Source organism: Protopterus annectens, chromosome 7.part0 (assembly GCF_019279795.1).
Source record: "Protopterus annectens isolate FY-2018-M chromosome 7.part0, PAN1.0, whole genome shotgun sequence".
NCBI classification, from domain to species: domain Eukaryota; kingdom Metazoa; phylum Chordata; order Ceratodontiformes; family Protopteridae; genus Protopterus; species Protopterus annectens.
The window spans coordinates 271,193,985-271,211,920 of NC_056739.1; the positions used below are offsets into that span (position 1 = coordinate 271,193,985).

At 40.3% G+C, this 17,936-nt stretch overlaps 1 protein-coding gene across 1 annotated transcript in view; it reads left to right on the top strand.

Moving 5' to 3' along the window:
* The window catches only part of PIK3C2B (phosphatidylinositol-4-phosphate 3-kinase catalytic subunit type 2 beta), a 1,063,900-nt gene that overhangs the window by 140,870 nt on the left and 905,094 nt on the right, over positions 1-17,936 (top strand). The window contains exon 2 of the mRNA XM_044076750.1: positions 11,470-12,481. Within this exon, the coding sequence (XP_043932685.1) occupies positions 11,555-12,481 (927 nt within the window). The 5' untranslated portion in view covers positions 11,470-11,554. The remainder of the gene's footprint in view (positions 1-11,469; positions 12,482-17,936) is intronic.

Consider the following 17,936-nt stretch of genomic DNA (forward strand, 5'->3'; position numbering starts at 1 on the left):
TAGTTAAGACATGCAGAAGCAATCACTTTCTAATGTTAGCTGTACAAGGGCATGGTACTTGTTGCTGGATATTTATGTGTACCTTGTGATAACAGGTGCATATCAGGTAATAATATAAATGCCTTTGATACCTGGAAGCAATGCTGGCAAAACAGCAACAGATAAGAGGAGAAACTAACTTGGTTTTAAAATATTGCTCCAGATGTTGTCTTGGAAATGAAGGTTTGTGTCTTTCGGCTTTTCCCGGTTAGGGTTCGCCATAGCGGAACTTCGGTCCACTAATGATTGGTAGTGAATTTTTACGTACCGGGTTACCAGCCCTGACGCACAACCTTCAACGAAGGCATGCCCCATTCACATATGCCTCCACACAGAAGATGCTCTAGCTGAGAATCGAACGGGACAGCGTCTTGCTATGTGGCGACAACGCTACCGCAGCACCACCACCGGCACCGCAGTATTTGGAAATTAAGGTAACATCACTAAAGAATTTAACAGCTGCTTATTAGAAGAAATTATGCTAATTTCAGTTTGTTCTAATGGAGAATATAATTCAGTCTGACATTTTTGAAAGTGACAGCTTGATATGTCAGAACAAACTATTTAGGAATCTGATTCTTATCAGCTACTGGTAATTACATCATATTGATTGTGACATACAAGCAATTGAATTGTAAGATTTGCTTTGGGTCTTTTTAGGATTTATTTATTTGTCTTTGATTCTGGGAAAAGCTAACTTGGCAAAGCCCCCTTTTCAGGGGAGGCCCAGGCAGAAAAGCTCCATATTACTTACTTTTCATGGGCAATTAAACTCCCTTATCAACCTCGGCAAAAGGTTGAGATCCCTCATCAAATCCACTAAAGCTAGCTATGAAAACAGAATTGCAACAGATAGTAAAGACAACCACAAGGCCTTCTATAGTTATGTAAAGAATCTCCATGGCAATACCCAGATTTGGTCTGAGCTACTGCACAATGGTATCTTCTGTACTGAGCCAACAGATATTGCAAATATACTGGCGAACAGATTCAGTGCTAACTTTACCCCCCCCCCCCCAAAGGACTAATCACAATACCAGTAGATTGCCAGGCACCCAGTATTACTGTTGCACATCTTAAAACAGCACTGTCCAAGGCCAGGAATATAGCTTCTATGGGACCTGACAGTATCCCTGGCTGTGTTCTACATGAACTACAGTGAACTGGCACCTCACCTGTGTGTCCTGATCAATCACAGCCTCACCTCAAGCTTTGCCCTACCGAATGGCGCACTGCTATAGGTTCATAGGTTGGTACTAGGCTATTGGCCCTAGGGCCTATACATGCCTAGCCATTCCCTGGCTATTTCTTCCCACACTATTTCCCTGGACCTCTGTCTAGCAGGGCGACTGACGTGATCCCCGGGGTGAATTTTCTTTCTCCTATCCAATCGTCAAAGTTCCTTTTGAAGAGGGCCAAGGAGGTGCCCTGCTTGACATGTATGGGCAGCCTATTCCAGAGTCTGGGGAGTCTCTGGGTCAGGAACCTATCCCTCTAGCATGTTTTGTTTATTGTGATGGCAAGGTTTAGATCTCTGGAGTGTGTGGCTCTGAGGGATTGGGATTTATTTAAGTGTAGCACGTCCAACAGCTCTGGGTTTGACATGGCCTTGTATGTTAAGCAGAGATCGCTTCTGAGTAGATGATATGTGACAGAGTATAGCTAGAGTTTTTTAAGGCGGTCAGCATAGGGTATCTGCTTTTGGCCTGTGATTCCCATCCCTCTCCACAAAGGAGCGACTACAGACCTTGGGTACTATCTCCCCATTAGTCTGATGAGTCTGATATGCAAAGCTATGGAACACATCATCATGAACCTAATAAACAAGGATATAGGGAATCTCCAAACTCTGGATCCTACACAGTTTGGTTTTGTGAAGGGTAGATCATGCCTGCCCAACTTGGTTGACTTCTTTGAGTCAAGTCACCAGAGCTGTGGATGAAGGTAAGGTGGTTCATACAGCCTACCTTGATCTGGCCAAGGCCTTTGATACCATTCCTCACTCAGGAAACCTAGAAAACTTACTAAGCTAGGCATCAACCCCTATATCACTAGGTAGGTTGCAAAATGGCTCACAGAACCCACAGTGTGAAAGTAGCTGACTCCAAGTCAGACTGCCAGCCATTCACGAGTGGAGTCCCACAGGGTTTGGTCCTGGGTTCTCTCTTGTTTGGTATCTACTTCTCAAGTCCAGACCAACACGAAGGGACTCTTGCTGACAAAGTTTGCAGATGATTGCAAGTTGGGAGCTATTATTAACTCCCCAAGTGATGCTGACATCCCACAGAAAGGCCTCAATGAGACCAACGACTGGTGTCAGAACCGTGGCCTTAAACTCAATGCCAAAAAATGTGTCTTCATCCCTTTTGGGAAAAAAACAGTTCCCTTGAATTACCACATTGATGGTAGTCCACTGAGCACAGAAGGCGTTATAAGAGATCTGGGAACACAAGTTGACAGCAACCTCTCTTTTGATCACCACATTGCCACTGTGGTCAGAAAGTCCTATGTGGCACATCTCATTACTAAGGGTTTTGCATCCAGGAAGAAAGAGGTCATAGTCTCCCTCTACTCTTCCCTCATTAGGCCAATCATCGAGTACAACGCCCCATTTGGCATGTAACTCACTAGACACCTGCAGCAACTGGAGAGGCCTCAAAAGTACCTCACAAAGAGGATCTTAGGCCTTAAACACTTGTCCTATATGGACAGACTCAAAAAACTCCAACTATTCTCTGTCTCATATCGCCTACTTAGAGGCGATCTCTGCTTGACTTACATAGCCATGTCTGACTCAGCTCTGTTAGAAATGCTTCATCTAAAGAAATCCCAATCCCTCCACACCACACGCTCTAGAGACCTCAACCTCATTACCACAATCAACAGAACATGCTGGAGGGACAGGTTCATAATCCAGAGACTGCCTATGCCATGGAATAGACTTCCCATACATGTCAAACAGAGCACCTTACTGGCCCTCTTCAAGAGGAATCTTGATGAGTGGATGGGAAATAGAAAATTCACCCTGGGGAATCACTCCAGTGGCTGTACTTGACAGAGGCACTAGGAACTAAGGTTGGGTGGCACAATACCAGGGTAATCCTATGGGCTAGGCTTGTAAAGGCTCCAGGGCCATTATCCTAGTACACACCTATGCACCTAATTAGCATGACCTAACAAAAAATATTCTACATAGCACTGAGCTATGGTATAGGTATAGTTTTAACAGGTGATCACCACGTAAAGTTTTTTTGTACAGTAGTTACAGTATGATAAAGTCACATGTGTAGAACTTTCAGCATTATTTTACAGTTTATTTATAAAGTCACACTGAAATTCTGGTATAGAGACAGCAGATGAGGTATACATATATTTTATGCAAACAGGTATTAACTTGAGATATGTAAACAGGTAACAAAAGTGTGACGATTTTATAATACTTGATTTGGCTGCATAAGGAGGGGGGACTTAGAAATGAGGCTGGTATGACTAGGATAATTGTGTTGATGGGTATAATTTCAATGGGATTTTAAAATGTAGATCGGAAATGATCAGGAATAAGTACTAGTAACAGGGGAGTTACAAGTGCAGAACCGTTTTGCTGACACATATGTTTAAAGGAGGTTTTAAATACAAAATGAAATGCTATGAGATATTTATGGTGTTTGTTGAGAGAGAGTTCCACAGTTTTGCAACATACACAGAGTGCAGGCAGTCACCATTTTGAGTTTTAGATTTTTAAGTAAGCATTAATTGTTGGTTCAGTGTCTGCGGTTTTCAGTAAGGTGAGTACCAGTATAATACCTGGCAGGTGGCAGTGTATCTGTCTGGGCTACAGACGATGTTGTGGTCAGTTTTAATGCAAGTGTAGGCTAACAGATTAGATAGCTCCAGCCAGTTAAGAGTCTGAAGCATAAGGCAAGACCCCTTTTGGGGTGCAACCAGTCATATTTGTCTGAATTTAGGAATATTATAGCTATGACAGTCAAGAAAATCTCTCAAGAAATGATTGCATTATATGCTCTGACAAAAAACGATTCCTTTTAACATTACTACATATTTCATAATAAACAAACTAATGAATCAACCTTGTACAGAAAATGCTAGGAATACAGTTTTCTAAACTCCCAAATATTCAATAGTGACAGGTCTCTTTGTGCATGACTGTGAAAAAGATTCTCTTATTTCACAAGCAGGCATACATTATGTATACCCACATTCCTTCCCTGTGCTGACTGCGTGTTCTCTTCTTAACAACAGGCAATGCATTTAAAATGAGCCTGACTCACTCTTTTTAGGTTGCATGCACATTGTCTGCTCTTTATTTTGCTTCACAATTTGCTAGATTTTGTGTTGGGATCAGGCTTGTAGAGAACCTGTGACATATCTCCATGTCCCTATTATTTAACATCCTCCGCTCCATCCCCCCCAAGCAGTTTAGCAACATGGCACATCTCTACATGTAATGCCCTGGCAACCAGGTTGAAAGGAGATTTGTTTATAGAATGTCCTTCTGGGAGGGTTAACGATGACTGATGCTGTGTGCAGGTTCAGGAGACAGTTTTACTATGTGGTTCAGTTTAAACAGACAGCAATGGGCAGGCTGATTCCTTCAGAGCTCCTCTTTGGAGTTTTCAGAATTGCATGCATTAGCTCTGTCTCAGGCTGCATGGGTTAGACAATCATCCAAGTATACCCAACAGGGTTATGTTCTTGTACCTGGAGTTTTCAGAATTTCATGCATTAGCTCTGTCTCAGGCTGCATGGGTTAGACAATCATCCAAGTATACCCAACAGGGTTATGTTCTTGTACCATTAATTTTACAAAGTAACTATATTAATCTTCTACATTTCAAAACATTTTATTACTTTTTAAACACTCTCATGAAAAGAAACAACATCATAAGTGGTAAAACATGCTGTCTTACACTAGCAATAATGCCCAACAGAGTGCATGTTACTGTGTAAGTAACACAAACACTGGATGGGAAATATTTACAGAGTAACACACACCCAGGAGGGCGTTATTGCTCTCAGAAAATGAACCATCTGTTTAAAAAAAAAAACATATATGAATATATATATATATATATATATATATATATATATATATATATATATATATATATATATGGGTCTACTTTACATGGTCGACATTTCGGAAAGTCGACTTTCATATGGCTGAGACCATATGATCGACTTTCAGAATGCCGACTATGTAAAGTAAACATAAACACACAACAAACACTTATCTTAAACTGTTAGCACCCCCCCACACCCCCCATAACTTAAATATACCAACTCCGAGATCGCACTACAGTGCGGAAGTGGGAAATTTTCCCATACCGCACTGTGCGGAGATAGCGGTTCCCCATGGTCGGCTTTTCAAAAGTCGATCGTATGGTCTCGGCCATATGAAAGCGTGTGTATGTATGTCTGTAATATATATATATATATATATATATATATATATATGTGTGTGTGTGTGTGTGTGTATATATATATATATATATATATATATATATATATATATATATATATATGTGTGTGTGTATATATGTATGTGTGTATATATATATATATATATGTATGTGTATATATATGTGTGTGTGTGTGTGTGTGTGTATATATATATATATATATATATATATATATATATATATATATATACTTTATATATTTTTATGTAAAATGGTTCCTCTGCCTAAGTATTTTACATGTAAGTATTTAATTTCTACACACATGCACACACACACACACACACACACACACACACACACACACACACACACACACACAGCTGTTAACAAACAGCCTGTGATGTCTCTATGTGAGCAAAGGAATGAAAAAGAAAAAAATACCAGGCCTTGCATCTCCTTGTACACACCCCTTTACTGCCCCTTGTTTGGCTGCTTCCTGATGTCAACGTTTTGTGTATTTGTTTTCCTGATGGATATTGAGAGTGTGATAACTGTTAACATTTAAAGAATCAGTGACATTGAATACCTATTGCAGTCAGTGCTGTCACTTGACTATCTCTCACTAACACTTCTTACATTCTTATGCAAGCCTACAAAAGCATGCAGGAGCAGACATACATACATACATACACGCTTGCATGCACACACCCACACATACTTTATTTTATTTGCTTGTTATTTTAATTTTACTTTCCCTAAACAGCAAAGTACTACTTAACTAGCATAAAAATGGCAGCCATTTGCTTTTCAAATGCCCCTGCTTTACAGCAGCTAAATATGTTGCTTTGAAGCTGTGTACTTGTTTTTCAACGGGAATTACCTGCACATTACTACCTACATTTGTTTTCCAATCACAGTTTAATGTACAGTTTGTCCATTCTCTAAAAATAACTGAAAGTCTTTCTAATGATTCAACATAATCAACAGAACTATCAGGTATCTCCTACAAACATTGTCATACTGATATGACAAATATGGTTGCCGTATTTTCATAGTTGCATTGAGGCATATCAGCTCTAATAATTTTCTGATTTGTTGTAATCATATAAGACCCACTCTCATCATTACTTGAGAGTATCCTTTAGACTTTTTGATTATTATTATTACTATTTTTATTATTATTTTTTTTCTCACTCTTCCATCTGTGACCCCATAGAGGTCAGCATTTGTAAGAGCTACTGGTTTGCAGTCCTTCATAAAATCACTTAATACCCCTAGGCTTTACAAAGTGCCCCCTTCCAAATGTGGTACCCATACTTAATAGATTTTGGCTGCTTTCCAAAATATAAGTACATACGGGCTTCTAACATCCTTCCTTACACTTGGCCTGTTTGACTGAAGTGAGAGTTAGCATATTACTCATGCCTAACCTTTAGGCTATCATTGGAGCATTGCCCTTGCACAAACAAGGTGGTAGAAGTGATCTTGGTTTAGGAAAAAGGAATACAATGAATGGAGTGCCTTTTTAACTTGTGAGGGAGACCCCCCCTCTATTTGACCAGTAACAACTTTTGGAAGCAGGGTATTCATTGTACACAGGCTTAAATCTGTGGTGGCAGAGTGGTGGTGAGGGAGAAGGAGATGAAGATGTGACGTGACCACATGGTATGCCTTGTGTATGCAAAAGAACAAAGTGATGGAGCATCTGTACAGAACATAGCTATCTTAATGTGCTTATTGCTATGCTGTTCTGTACTATCACCACCACTGATTAAAGATCCCTGCTAGGGAGCGGGGGGAATAATTCATACCATGCTTATGGTGTGCTTCTGTAAGTGGTTAGTAGCTATTTTCACAGGGTGGAATTGGGGTGGTGGTGGGGCATGCCATCCATGCTTTGTCTTAGCTATAGTGGAAATAGGGTCAGTGTTGCTGATGGCTGCAATAGATATGAACATAATACAATACAACAATCAATCAAATTCACAGCAGGGGTTATAATAACAACTGGCAGTGTCTGTAACTGAAATGCAGCTATGAAGGTGCACGTCAGTGTCTGTAACTGAAATGCTACTACATAACTGTGTTAAGGTGGTCTAAAACAGTAAGTAAAATGTAATGGAAGCTTTTCGACAAAAATAAATTAATTTGTACAACACCAGTAATAAAGTCATGAAAAGAAAACGTTTTGCCATGTTGTATTCTTTTTTTGGATGCCCTTGTGACACGGCTGGTAGCAGTCTGTCTGTTAACCGGAAGGGTGTAGGCTCTACTCCCACATGGTGCTAAGGTCGCACCTGAAAAATGCTGGCAGGTGAGTGCAGCACAAAAGATGTGCTACACCAGTGGACTGTGCCATCCTTTTGAAATGAAGTTATCCCAAGGTTCCTTTGGAAAGTGATGGAACTAATACTCTTGTGGGGTGTCCTGTAGGGCATTATTAATAATAAACAAAAATACGTATAAAGTAATACATTTTCCACAGTATCTTGAACAACAACCTATTTCTTGGTGTGTACCTCCTGCTGCAACTCATTTACATATTCCTTTACCAGTCTTAAGATGTAGGTATGCTTTGAGTTAAGAAAATAGTGATTTATGTAGTTCCTTTTTACTGTGGTCATGTTTTTGTAAGGTACTACATGAAGAAAGCAAGACAGAATTAAAAAAGGCTATTACTTTATTTATTACTTTGTTTGTGATGCATAGAAGCCTGTGTTTCTAACAAGTATGTTCAGAACAAAGTTTTCTGAGCTACTGTCATAGTAATTGTAACAGATTTGTAGTTGCGGTCATGGAAGAACATATTCTCATGTATTGCATTTGCTCTTACACATCGTCAGCAGGTCACAATAATTATGTGCCACATTCATTATAGTTCTCAAGAGTAACTAAAACACTGTGAAGTTTGGATTGTGCTTAGATATTTCTTTTTTTATCTGATTGAATGCAGTTTACTTATTAAACATTACTGCACAGCTTCTGATTAGTGCAGTCTTGGAGAAGCAATTGGTTTTACATGTTTGAGGTAAATATAGAACTGTCTGCGTGTCTCTCTTTAATAAATTCACCTATGACATAATAATGAGAAAATAACTGCCATCTGTTTTGTGAGGGATTGATGTATCGAACATCTCTTCCTTCTATGTCCTGCCAGAAGGCTATAGAAAACTAAAGACAGAAAACTAAGCTTCACTAGAACACAATAAGAAACTTTCTCTAAATGAGTCCCTCTTGGAGTAGAATTCAATGTAACATGAGGTATGGGAACAAAGAAAATGTGGAATTAGACATAGCGAGCATCTTTCTGTCAACAACTTGCTGTTTGCAGTGAAACAAATTTCAGCCTTAGATGAGCACACAACCCTTGATTTTGCCTCATACTTTATTTCCTCATGAAAACTGTGGTTTTCTGACAAATCACAGAAGATTGCAGTTGCTAAATAATGACAGACGGCTTAGTTTCAGACTTCATGTCCTTTAAAAAATTCATGCTAATGCAAAAAGTATTATTCTAGCAGTTTTCTAAGTCTATAAGAATGATATTTAATATCTGTCCCTGATTTTGGGTCTCTGCCCCACATTATTTTATTATTTGTTTTTTGTCTCTGATTCTTGACCAGAGGTTGAGTGCTGTGCCTGAGTAATGAAAACATAAAGAGAACACTCTTCATTAATAAGAGAATGAGACTGAACAGCCATCTGCCAGCTCCAATCGTTTGTAACAGAGTATTGAAGATACTGAGGTCTGGAGCCCATGTCTGTCATGCTGTGAAGCTAATACTTGGTAACTACTAATATGGGAATTCTCTGTCCTAATGAGCAGTAGGCTCTTTTTCTGGAAATGTTTGCATAGGTGTTTTTATACCCCAAGTAGACTCCAAAGAATTTTTCCTCAGGTGGATAGCAAATTTTGGAGGTATGACGGGGAAGAAAGAGACGGCTGGGAACATGTTTTTTGGGAGTGTGGTGAGTTGGCAGACTTTAAGGATTAATTGCAGACTGCTGTGTCAAGGATGCTAGGTGAGCAGACTGGATTGGATTGACTAGGAAGATAATTTTTTTGAGCTACGATACAGATTCAGAATTGCCTAGACAGCCTTGCTGAGTCCAATTGTGGCTGACAAAAAAGCAATTACTGGAAAATGGAAATAAAAGGCTAAACTAACTTTACTAGAAGTAGTGAATATACTAACAGAGATAAAACAACTGGAATTGGGACCTTTAGAAAAGGGAAGGAGCAAACTACATAGGAAAAAAATGGGAATTGTGGGAACAGTGTATGCAGAGAAGGAACAAGGTTTAAAAGAAGTCAGGATTTGAATGAACTGTATAATGCTTAACTGACAATGACTAGTTAGATTATAAATGATTGTATAATATTTGCAATTACAGTTGCTTCAGTGGTGTCTGTGATGCACAATTTTTCATCGAAAGTGGTGTCAGTGTTTGTTTTTCATTTATATAAATGTAAGATTGCCTATGTCATATGTGATAATTTAATAAAGATGTTTTTTGTTTAAAAAAAAAAATCGAGCAGTTACACATATAATACTCTTATAGAAGTCAGTTTTTCTGCAGTGCCACACACAATTTTTGTATTATGAAGCAATTAGGGTGATGTACACCAGTGCGTGATATTAATTTTCCCATGATTTATTAAAGAAAACTCCAACTGCAATGTACTTAATATTATTCCATAGTTATTTCTTCATATAATATCTTACAGATCTTGTTTAGTGCTCTTTCAGTTTTTTAATCTCCTCGTATTTTCTTGGTAGTAATCATGATATGCATGTTTTACGGTGCTTCTGAAATGAGTTTGTGTCAGCCTAGGTGACTAAGGTTATAAAACAGATTCTGTAGCTTTTAGTGTTGATCATTTCCCATAATCCTGCAGCCTAAGACCCTGATTATGTTATATAAACAGCTAAACTGAAACTTTTCTAAAAAGATGTAGATGAGATAGCCGTGGGTGTGATGAACAGTGAATAACTGAACAACAGCATTGGGAAATGTTGCTTCTATGCATTCAACTATAAAATTAACTACAACTATAAGCAGCTGTACTGTGTTATTGGATCTCTGAAGCAACAAGTGTCAGTCATTAACGTATGAATATGATCAGACAACTATAGCATATTAAAGAATCCCATGCCATCCCCCACACTCTTGCAAAGAACCACAGCTTTGAACCCTTTAACAGAACCATATTTTTCACCATTTTTGAACTGAAGAAAATGTTAATGGACCAAGGATTGCTTTTACTAGTTTAAAGGAAACAAAAGTTCAGAGTAATCTGGTTAAAAAGAAGCACTGACTGTTTTGACTGACCATTTAGAAAGCCAGTTACTCACAGTACTATCACTGTACCTAAATGTGGTGGATAAAATAAACAATTTATGATGTCTAGTCTATTCCATATTGCAGGGACCCAAACTTTATTTTAAGAGGAAAACAGAATGAAAACCAAAGCCATGTCAGCATGGCAGTTTGCGTAGTAGCCTTTTTTGTGTATGTAAACTAAAGTATATTACGAATCACAAGAGTAATGCTAATGTACTTTGAATGTCAAGATGTGAGGCAGTACATGTATTTCATTATTTAGGGTGTAGTTTTTCTTTTAAGATAATGAGAACTCTGAAGTTTAGGAATCTCATATTCTTCTGTCTTGTGGCATGAGTGTGTCTTCAGTCGTGTGTGTGTTTATGTGTATATATATATATATATATATATATATATATATATATATATATATATATATATGGGAAATGTGTTGAAATATGTACTTGTCTGATTTAATTGATGAATCTTGCTTAGATAAGGAGTAGTAAATAAAATGAAACATCATGCTTCTAACCACAAAACAAAAGTCCTACATCTAATTATTACTTTAATGAAATTAAACAAAAATGTTTTAATTAATGTTTATCTGTAGTAACACACCTGAATAACAGAGCAGAGACACAATCAGATTATTAATTACTTTGTGTTCTGTTTATTTTCCTAGGTGGACTGCAGGACAGTATGTTTTTGTGGCTAACGTTTGGTCCTTTGAGGAGATAACTGTTCACAGTACTGTGAATTCTCAAAGAATGTCTTCCAACAGGGGCAATGGAGAGCACTGGAAATCTCTGGAATCCCTTGGGATCAGTCGGAAAGAACTGGCCTTGGCAGAGGCATTGCAGATGGAGTACGATGCCTTTTCGCAGCTGAAGCAGGAAAAGCACAGCCATAAACATGACAGCCAGGACAAGCCGAATGAGACTCCTCTGATTTCATTTGATGAGCCAGTCTATGGCCAATTAAGGAATGACAGGAATAATTTTAAATTAATGAGGGGGCTCTCTGGTTCTGATCCAAGCCTTAGTTATAATTGTACTTCTTCCACTAGTCATGATAATGTAACCACTTCTAATAGCACCTCAGGTAGAACATCAGATCGACAGCCACCCAGCTGGCTGAAAGGCCCAATGGCTAATGATTATGTATACATTTTTAGTGAGTCTGACCATGACTTCTTTGGGGAATTACAGGGAAAATCCAGCAATGGCACTTCATGCCAAGATGGTGACACATCTCAGAAGGGTTCTCCCCCTCTGCCTCCTCGACCTGTGAGCAGGAACTCCAGTGAGGTACAGCAATCTTTCAAAGGTTCTGCAACTTCCCAAAAGGGGTCTCAACCTATTGACATTAACCTTTTTACTTCATCTTGTGACCAGAGTGACAGTAAGCTTGTTGAGAACAGGATTCATCGAGATAGCTTTGAAGAAATCAATTTTGATGACATCAACAAAGCTATAACCAAACTGAATTTCAAATCCACGTATGAGATGGAGCTTGCAAAAGATTCTATTAAGGATATAATACAAGGCCAGAATATCTTGGAGAAAGAACATGTACGAAAACCAGTGGCACGGAGTAATACTTTGCCACCACAGTTGCCTCCACGTACCTACTTGTCCTCATCAGGGACACAAACTTCGTCATCACACAAGAATCACAGAGCCAGCATTGATCCGGTAAGACATAAATGAGTAGCATATTAGTGTGCATAATTAGCAATTGGACTTATTTCTAATGTCATATTTGCTAATATACTTGCTTCGTGGCAGGTTGTGAAACTATTTTTAGCTCGAAGAGCATGACAATGTTTAATGACAGTTAAACATGACTTTTATATTTTAACTATATACTGATACAGAGGCAATCCTATCTGTATCATGCAACTAGAAGAAATGAGTGAATTAGTTGCATATAGTCAGTATATCTTTAACACGTGAAGCAGAAAGTATGAGCGATTCAGCAGTATAAAGATAGTAGTTTAACAGTAAATTTCTTTATGTTAAATGCGGTTTGTGTTTTCACATTTTATTGTTATCAATTGTTATGTGATAGGCAGCAGTTCAAATCCTACCATTGCATAAAGTGCATCAGTTACAGAGGTTGTGGCTGTTCATACTACTAATACTAGTTGTAAGGAGACAATAGCCCAGCCAACTGTCCCAATAGTCAGGGATAGAAACACTCTGTCAGTCCCTAGGTTTTGTCAAAAACATCAGACCTTACTCTGTCATTCACCAGATAGATGTCACCAACTGTCTTAACCAGCTTGTAAAGTTAGCAGCTTATGAAGTGTGAGTTTCCAGAATGAGAGTTAATATTTCCCATTTGTGGACCAGAGCAGAGTAGTGATCTAGGTGGACTTTTTTGTGGCTCAGTCTGGGAAAAGTGAGTTTAAACTAACAGAAGACAATGAAGTAGTTTACAGTACAGATGAAAAGTACAAATATAATATTAACCACGCAGAACATTATAGTAACACCGTACAAGTCTGTCTAACATAGTGGGAGTTCATCTAATACAATATATCGTAAGCAAACACATTATAAGAAAATAGCAAGAGTTTGTCTAATAAAGCAGGAAATATCTAATATCAGGGTGTATGCAATTCTGTTTACAGAGTTATTTTTGGTTAATTTGGGCTATAATGACAGGATGATAGTTTGGGTGCTGAAGGACAAGTGGAATGGGGTAAAGTACAGAAGAGGGAGGTGGGTACTGTGAGGGTGAGGATGCTCTGGAGAGTGAGATGGTGTGTGACTATGTGAAGAAGGGCATATGCAAGAATGCAGGTGCATCACCCATGTAGTACCTGCAGAGACAAGGCTGGGGTGCAAACAATGCAAGCAGTATACCAGTCAGGCAGGAGACTTGGCATGTGTGGTAGCATATGCACGTGCTTCCTAGCTGTAGATATGACACAGCATGCAACCTGCTAAGGGGACAGAGACTGGAAGCATATGCAAAAAGAATTCATCCTTGTAGTGGATAACAGCAGTCTTGGCATCCAAATCTCAGATCCCAGGGGAACAAATGATGTTCATCGTGCATACAGCTACAGTCATAACAGGTGGGTTATCCTGCCGTCAGGCGGGTCCTTGGTCGGCCGAATTCCAAAGTCTAGGTCCGGCGTCAGTTGTCTTCTCTTCCTCCCTGACGTCAGTGCGGCAGGGGTATAAAAGAGGCAGCCAACGCCATTTTCTTCAGTCTTTCTTGCCGTGTGGTGCCCAAAGCAGAAGCAGTTCGCAAGTGCCGGTCGGCCAGCTCCTGAGATTTACGAAAGTATTTCAGCCGAAGTCTTCTTGAATGCTAAGTACCCCGTTGGGGAAACTTTTCTTGCCTCAGACCGATGTCAGACAAAGTTAATAATTGCATTTCATGTGGGAAGCAAATACCGCATATGGATTTCCACTCTTACTGTATACCTTGCTTAGGCCCAGACCACGACGTCTTGGCCTGCCGTTTTTGTGCTAGATTCAACAAATGTACTATTAAGCATCAGGCGGAGTTTGCCCTTCACTTTTTTGGCAAAAAATTTTATTATATTATGTCGTCGGATACTCCGACTCCAGTTTTGAGCAAAAAATGCAAAGATAAGGACCGGCATACGAGGTCCGCACCTCCTACTGATACCACGCTAAGGCCGACTACCAGTTCTCCGGTACTCAGCGAGGCGCCTACGCAGCCCCTGAGTACCGATGACAATGCATTACTGGTGTCTTCAGTACCCAAGGTCACAGGCTCCTCAGCCCCCATTCCTACTATAGATACTGATGCCACTCCTGGCGGGGAAACTCAGAATTTAGACAGGCCTGCCATTTCTCAAGGGGAAGGCCCAGATTAGAGGAAGACTACCCTTCCTCAGATCAAGCTTCTACTGCCTCAGAACTATCTGAGGACCAGGATTGTGCCTATTCTCCATTCGAAGACTCTGATGCAGAGGAGTCTATTCCCTTGGTCCCCCCCCCCCCGAGGACTTCTCTTTTGGGGAAACTCTGCTTACATTGAGGGAACGCTTTCACTGGGAAGGCCAAGATTACTCAGATTCCAAGAAAAGGCTCAGGGAATTTCTTCTGCTCCCCCAGCATAGGCCTCTGGCTATCCCTCCTGTTCTAGATATATTGGATGATGTGTACAGAGAAGCAAGCCTTAATCCTGATTCTTTGCTTCCATCTCCTGTTAAACCAGACAGGTATTACCGGGTTCCTGATTCTCACCAGTTCCTATATAAAAGCCATACTGCTGACCCAGAAACTATTTCACAGGGTCCCAAGGGAATTAAGGCCGCTACTGCTAAAAACCCATTACCTTCAGAGAGAGATTCCAGATCTTTAGAAAGGTGGGGGAAAAAGGTGTACACCTCGGCCACTTTAACCATGAGGGCATTAAACTGTCAGTTCCATATGTTAAAGTATCAACAGTTTTTGATATCTCAGCTGAAAAGCAAAATGACACAACCAGAACAACCAGATTTAAAAGAGTTGCAGGATATGTTGCATGGTGCAGAGCAAGTGGGTAAACATACCTTGCAGTGTGGTTTTGATGCTTTAGAGGCATCATGTAGAGCTGCTGTTACGGGGTCTGTTATACGTAGGTATGCTTGGCTCAAAGAGCAAACCTTACCAGATCATGTCAAAGCTAAATTATTAGATGCACCTCTTCAAAAAGATGTATTGTTTGGTGTTAAAGCAGAGGAGGTGCTAAAGAAATTTGAGGAAAAAGCGAAATCAATGCAAACAGTGAAAGATTTCCTGCAGGTACAGTCTCCACGTTTCAGCAGAAACTGGCCTTCAGAAAATTGGTCCTTTCTAGCCACGGACAGATCTCAAAGGGGCAGATACAGGCATCCAAGGGGTAGAGGGCAACCTCAAGGAACTTTCAGAGCCAGACAGTGGCAAGCACCAACCACAAGAGGTGGAGAAGATAGATCACAGTCTTTTAGAAAACAGTCACAATGACTTCCCCCTACACCTGCCAAGCAAAGCTTTAATGGCAGCACCTTTGAGTGGAAAACTGACATTATTCTCAAAAAATTGGCATATTGTTACAAAAGACAAATGGATTCTGGACATTATAGACAGAGGCTACAGGTTCCACTTTCACACCCTTCCAAAAATGAGAGGCATGCCAAACCTGCCACAAAATCAAAGAGCAGAGGCACAAAAACAAATTTCAGCTCTCATGGACATGAAAGCAATTCAAGAGGAACCTGCAAAAGAACAAGGTCAAGGGTTTTATTCCAGACTACTCCTGGTACCAAGGAAAGACAAAGATTGGAGACCTATCTTAGACCTTTCCATCCTAAGCATATTTACAGGTGCCAAAATTCAAGATGCTCACATTACAGCAGCTTCTTCCCATGCTGGGTAAGGAGTCTTGGCTGGTAACATTGGACCTCAAGGAGGCATACCTGCATGTCCCTATCAGACAAGATTGCAGAAGATACCTCAGATTTCTTGCAGGTTCAACCCATTACCAATTCTCTGCATTGCCCTTTGGCTTATCTACTGCGCCCAGAGTGTTTACGAAATGCCTGGCATCAGTAATCGCCTTCTGCAGACTACAAAGGATACAATTCTACCCATATCTGGACGACTGCCTGATCCAAGCGGACAGCAAGGACATACTACTGCAGCACCTGGCGTTTGTAATAAAACTGTTGAACTTCCTGGGATACACAATCAACAAAAAGAAATCAAAACTAATACCCTCTCAACAAATTATTTTCCTGGGTGCCAACTTGGATACAACCACCCAGATGGCCTACCTCACGCCAGACAAGCAAGGGCAACTGTCTCATTACTTCAGAAAAATGGCAACTTACACCAGGCTAACTGCAAGGAAAGTCCTGCAGGCTCTGGGATTCATGGCATCTTGCATCCTACTTATCCCATGTGCAAAGCTACATATGAGGAAACTTCAATGGCACCTAAAAAACTTATGGTCTCAACACAGCCACAGCTTGGAAGCAATTATACCACTCATTCCATGCCTTCAAAAGGAATTTATGTGGTGGGCTCAAGCTTGCCAAAGAAACACAGGTCTTCCTTTCTGTGTACCTCAAGCAACTCAAATCATTACAACAGATGCCTCAGACTACGCCTGGGGAGCACACATGACAAATCAGTGCATTCAGGGAAAATGGGCACGAAAAGAGAAGCTCCTTCACATCAACCAAAAGGAAATGCTAGCCGTGCAAAAGGATATTATGACCTTCAAAGAACTACTGCATCCAGGCCAGTTATTGATAAGGACAGACAACACCACAGTGATGTGGTACATAAACAAACAGGGGGGAACTCATTCATACCCCCTGTGCAGGCAAGCCATGACCCTATGGAACACTGCACTGGAATTGAAAATTCAACTACAGGCACAATTCCTGCCAGGGAAGGAAAACACACTGGCAGACAACCTAAGCAGAAATATGACAGATCCACACGAATGGAAGTTGCATCCTCAAATTTTCACAAAGATAACTCAGGCATGGGGACAGCCAGACATAGATCTCTTTGCTACCTACAGAAATTGCCAGTTGAAAAAAAAATTTGTTCAAGGACCTATCATCCACAGGCCTGGAAAGTGGATGCACTTTCCTTCAATTGGGCAACATTGACAGTCTATGCCTTCCCGCCTCTTCCTCTGCTGCCCAAAGTTCTATTAAAAGCCAGAGCAGAGAGGCCGAAAATGATTCTCATTGCTCCAGACTGGCCAAGGCAACACTGGTATCCGCTCCTGAAGAGCCTGACACATTCCCCACCATGGATCCTACCTCTAGTCCCTCTTCTGTTGTCCCAGCACAACTACAAAACTCTTCACAGCCATCTCAAAACTCTAAATCTAACTGCATGGAGAATTCCTTGATTTCCCAACAGTTTCTCCTCTCCAAGGAGATGCAGGATGTCATCTTGGAGGCCAGAAGACCTTCTACTAGAAAGGCCTACTCCGCCAAATGGAAACGATTTTTTGCCTGGAATCAAAAGAAGGGACAGAATCCTTGGGTAATAAATATACCTCAAATTTTACAGTACCTAGCTGAGATGTTAAACAATGGACTTTCCTTCTCCTCCATCAAGATCCACGCTTCAGCCATTTCTGCACAATACAACACAGATCCTCCTTTATTCTCCCATC